General features: G+C 37.8%; 1 protein-coding gene across 1 annotated transcript in view; it reads left to right on the top strand.

Moving 5' to 3' along the window:
- Nucleotides 1-4,957, top strand: part of SLC38A1 (solute carrier family 38 member 1) — a 137,720-nt gene that overhangs the window by 101,957 nt on the left and 30,806 nt on the right. The window contains exons 7-8 of the mRNA XM_015816905.2: nucleotides 842-923; nucleotides 1,716-1,798. Coding sequence (XP_015672391.1) covers nucleotides 842-923; nucleotides 1,716-1,798 — 165 coding nt within the window. The remainder of the gene's footprint in view (nucleotides 1-841; nucleotides 924-1,715; nucleotides 1,799-4,957) is intronic.

Raw genomic sequence — 4,957 nt, 5'->3', positions numbered from 1 at the left:
AGCCAAGCTCCCACCCAATCAGCTCAAACCCCACTGGCAGTTAAAAGGAAGAAACAGCTGCGATCACACACACTACTCCCAGAAGCACGAAGCTGAAGACACCAGCCTGAAGATGACGAATGTGACTTCGTCGAAACGTCGCCAAGACACTTCTAATTCTACGCGGGAGAAAACCCGAATAACTAAAGACCTACATACATACATACATACATACATACATACATACATACATACATACATACATACATATATCCATTTACCATCATCCACATGTATACCATTTATTTTCTCACACATAGACATAAAAACGCATATGGGATCAGGGCAGAAGTGAATATGATCAAAACTTACTATTCTCAGCAATCAGTGGGAAAATGCACAGGGAGAAAAGGATGTTTTTTATTTTACTTAAAGCAAACTACATTTGGAGCAGAAACGTTTGCAGGCACACTAAGCCATAAGTTGCTTTAGCTATTGATTAAAATCACAATTTTAAAACAACTGGTGAAACTACAATATTAAATTATGGTTTGAAATGGCTTTAATATTATATCTTTTTCTGCAGGTAATTAACTGTGGATGTACTAAAACAAAAATATTTGTTTTCATTTGATTTTTCCTTTCTACCCTTTATTTATTTTATTTTATTTTATTTATTTGTGCAAGTTCTACATACGTAAGAAAAAGAAGCACATACCCCATTTGGCTTACTACCCGTGTTATAATTAGCTGAATTTTGCCAAATATTCTCTTGACTTGCTTTGAAAATTATATAGAAGTGTACATCACTGTATGCTTAAGGCACAATTTCTTGTTTTCTTTTTACCATGCTTTCCTCCAGCTATGTTGAGCTACCTCTTTATAGTTAAAAATGAGCTGCCTGCTGCCATAAAGTTTCTTATGGGAGAAGATGATACATTTGTGTAAGTTGAATTCATGTTTTTTTTCTGACTTGATTATTTTGGTGATAGGATGAAGGATTTATAGAAAGTGGTCAATGCCAGGAGGAATATATGGTGCTATTTTCCTACTTTTTAATGGAATTATTTCAAAAATGGAAAGAAGTAAAAAAAAGTTATCATTTCCATCTTTCCCAATATGTAATCTCTGGAATTGTTTGAAACTATAACCTCCCAGAATTCTCAGCATATTTGTGAGTCCTGAAAAATATAGTTCCAAGATATCCAGAAGGCCAATCCAGAAGAAAGTGTGGGAAAAATTGCCCACTGTAAACAAAACTCAAAGAGTTTGGAGTTAAATACAATGAAGTATCTTATTGGCATGGACAATTACGGTAATGACTGGATTCTTGGCCTGAACATTTGGAGATAATTGAGGCACTTTATGAGCATTATATCCAGAGAAATTATAAGTTTCATTGCAGGTAATTATTTGGAAGGATCTGGCTGAAGCAAACAGTGGGTGGGTCTAGAGATCAGAGTGAGTTGGGATACTTTCTGTGTCTGACACTTTTAATCTTCTCTTTCAGGATCCCTTTTCTCCCTACCTCAAATAGTAGCGTGAAGTAGAAAAACTAGATAGCTCTTATCACAGATATGAATTGAAATCCTACACATGGGGGTTGGGGTGAGGATTAAAATTATGCCAAATTTTGCTGATTTCCATCCCTGATTTTAAATTTAGCTACTTTAAATAAATGAGAGTATCCAGAATACAAGTTATCTTATTCTTCTGTTTTCAAAAATGCTTTACAGAGCCTGGTATGTGGATGGGCGAGTTCTGGTCGTAGCTGTGACCTTTTTAATAATTCTTCCTCTATGCCTTCTGAAAAATTTGGGTAAGAATAATTTACTTTTTTTAGACTAAAAGATGTTGAAACTTAATTTTCAGCATATGTTTCCATTCCTTCTTCTTAGAAATTGAGAACTGAAAATACAGTTGGGTACTGGTTTAATATATTTGGTTGTTTAATACACTAAATAATGTCTTTGTTTCATTTTTCTATTTCTGAGATTGGTTATGTCCAAAAAAAGTCCTGGACTCCCTGAGAACAGTAAATAGCATAGGTTGCTTCAAATAAACAAACAGTGCTATTAAGATATATTAATATTTTAAAAACTGTACAATCTTTAGTTTAGCAAACATCTTAGAATGTTTGTAAAGTTAAGATATTCCTGGATTCCTAACCCAGAACACTGTTATTTCAAATCTTATTTTTACCAGGTCTCTGCTTCTTGCTTATTACAAGCCCCCTGAATTTACCTCTTCGGAGCTTAATCATCTACAGTGTACTATATAACAAGATGTCCAGACAAGATTTTTTTTTCATAAAAGTTCACCCAGAGAATCTAAAAGTGCCCTTTACTTTTTGATTGTTTATAACATGGGAATGCATTGGGTAATGAGGGATAGAACAAAAAGTAATTAAATTAGATACAGTTTATATAATTATTACCCAATGATATAATAATTGCCTCTTCTTGTCACACTAAACATTACAATTCATCAGTAAAGGCTTGCAGGACAGTTCTTGCATTATAATCTAATGTTTTCCTTTTCTTCTAAAAATTCTCGGCCTTTACTGCTCTTTAGAATATAAAGTAATATTTTTGCAGTCAAGAACTTTTACAGTCCCATGTGAAGCATGGTTCTTAATTCTGATAGGTTTTGGTTTTTTTACAAAACTTAAAAATTCTGCTTGAAAATCACAGGTTCTTTTCAAGACATAGGCAAGGATGATATTACTAGAGGATTCGCTTATTGCCAGTGAAGTTTCTAAACCATTTGAGTTATTGCAAGAGAAAATTGGATTACTGGAAATTATGAAATGGCAGTTTCATTTCTTGATTTCACAATTTGGTCAAGATGTACTACTCTTGTTATAAATTACTGAATTTCTAACATGGGAAATTGTTTTCAATTATTCTAGATTTAGATCTCTCTCCAGGGTGTCGACGGCTCAGCTACTATTTGAAATAGCCCTTGCCTCCGTCGTTCCACTGTGCGTATAGGGCAGCTGGAGACATAACTCTCAATTTCTTTTTTGAGTGAGGGCCACCAAAACTGTCTCTCAAGGGGATGCAAAGTCTTCATGAATCCAAAGTGTCACACCAACTTTGAGTCATGGCACATTTGCATGGTTTTTAGTCTCTGGCTGACAAGTACATACAACTTTCCACCTACCCAGGCCAGTCCATCCTGTATAGAGCACACATTTTTGTGGCTGCCAAACCACTCATCTTTTTCCAGGGCTTTCTTAAAAGCCACTGTGGTAGCATTGTCCATGGACAGTTTTCCCTTCTGCTGGGCTTTTGTGGTTACCTGGGCCACCAGCTGGCGTGAGGGGAGTAGAGGCTTGATATTTCCATCTTGGAACTATTGTATTGTGGCATTCTAGAAAAAGCATCTGCCAGGATGTCCCCCCCCCCCCGGTAAATAGTGTAGGGTGAAGTCAAAACATAGGAAGTACTGGGCTTGCCGTGCTTGTTTAGGGGATAGCTTTCAAGGAGTTTTTAATGCTTCCAGATTTTTGTGATCAGTCCAGACCTGGAATGGTATTTTACTCCCCTTTAGAAAATGTCTCCAGGAGAGGAGAGCCCATCTAACAGCATAGGCCTCCTCACATACAGCCCAACGTTGTTCAGTCTCAGTTAGCTTTTTTGATGTGTAAATGCATGGCTGCAGTTGCCCTTCCTCATTTTTCTGCAGTACTATGGCCCCTATCACAACATTGTTGGCATCAGCTTGAATGACAAAAAGTCTCTCAGGGTCTGGGTGCTTCAGCATCGATTCAGCAGGAAAAAAAAGTCTTGAGTTTTTTGAATGGTGCCTGGCATTCCATAGTCCATTTCAGAGGTTGGCTGGGTTTTGGCTTGTCCCCACCTTTTTTTTCCAGCAAGTTGGTAATGGGCTATCTGAGCGAATGAAGGAATGAGCTGCTGGTAAAAGTTGGCAAACCCTAGGAAGCTTCGCAATTGCTTTCTGGTGCATGAGGGTGCCCACTCTAATACTTCCCACAATTTTTCTGGGTCCATTTCAACCCTTTCATGGGAAATACGAATCCCCAGTTAATCAATTTTGTCTTTGTGAAACTCACACTTAGACAGTTTAGCATACAGCTTGGCTACATGGAGTTTTTCTAAAACAGCCCTGACCAGTTTCACATTCACTTTCATTTCTGTGTAAATTAAGATGTCATCAAGATACACTAGAACTCCTTTGTATAGATGTTCATGGAACACCTCGTTTATCAGCTGCATGAACACTGTGGAGGCCCCTTGTAAGCTAAAGGGGAGTACTTTAAACTGGAAGCAGCCCATTGGGCATTTAAAAGCAGTCTTCCATTCATCCCCTTCTCTGATTCTAACATAGCAGTAAGCCTCTCACAAGTCTAGTTTGGAAAAAAATCCTCCCTTTGCCAGGTGGGCCAACATGTCCTTCATGAGGGGAAGGGGGCGCACACTACGTTCAGCCCCCTATAGTCAATGAAGAGACGAAGAGAGCCATCCTTCTTTTCTCAGAATAGGACAGGGGCAGCCACCCGAGGTCGGGCTGGCTGGATAAACCCTCAGACTAGATTTTTGTCAATGAAAGCATGTAGCTCGTCTAGCTCCCTAGGGGTCTGTTAGAGAATTTTAATTTCTCTGTTGGTAAAAATAAATCAGAAGCTCTCACAGTTGACTGCATTTAGCTGATTCAAATAAACTCTTTATATTCATATAAAAATATTTACAATACCATATATTCTTCTTCATAGCAACATAGCATAAATGAAGACTTCTTACAGCAGAGACAGATCTGAGACCTGAAACTGAAACCCAGCTTCTAACACAATAACCTTTTTACACAGACTCAGTAGCACTTTCTTCACATTGGCTGACTGAGTTACCACATGACTCTTCCTGCTCATGAATATTCCAACACTCCTCCCTTCATGACAGGAAGAGACATCAGACCTATTGACTCAATACATTTTCCATGGTGAATACCACCCAAT

Source organism: Protobothrops mucrosquamatus, unplaced genomic scaffold, assembly GCF_001527695.2.
Source record: "Protobothrops mucrosquamatus isolate PMUCROS unplaced genomic scaffold, P.Mucros_1.0 scaffold526, whole genome shotgun sequence".
NCBI classification, from domain to species: domain Eukaryota; kingdom Metazoa; phylum Chordata; class Lepidosauria; order Squamata; family Viperidae; genus Protobothrops; species Protobothrops mucrosquamatus.
Note: the sequence above shows the minus strand (reverse complement) of the source record. Positions and strands in the feature narration are given on the sequence as shown.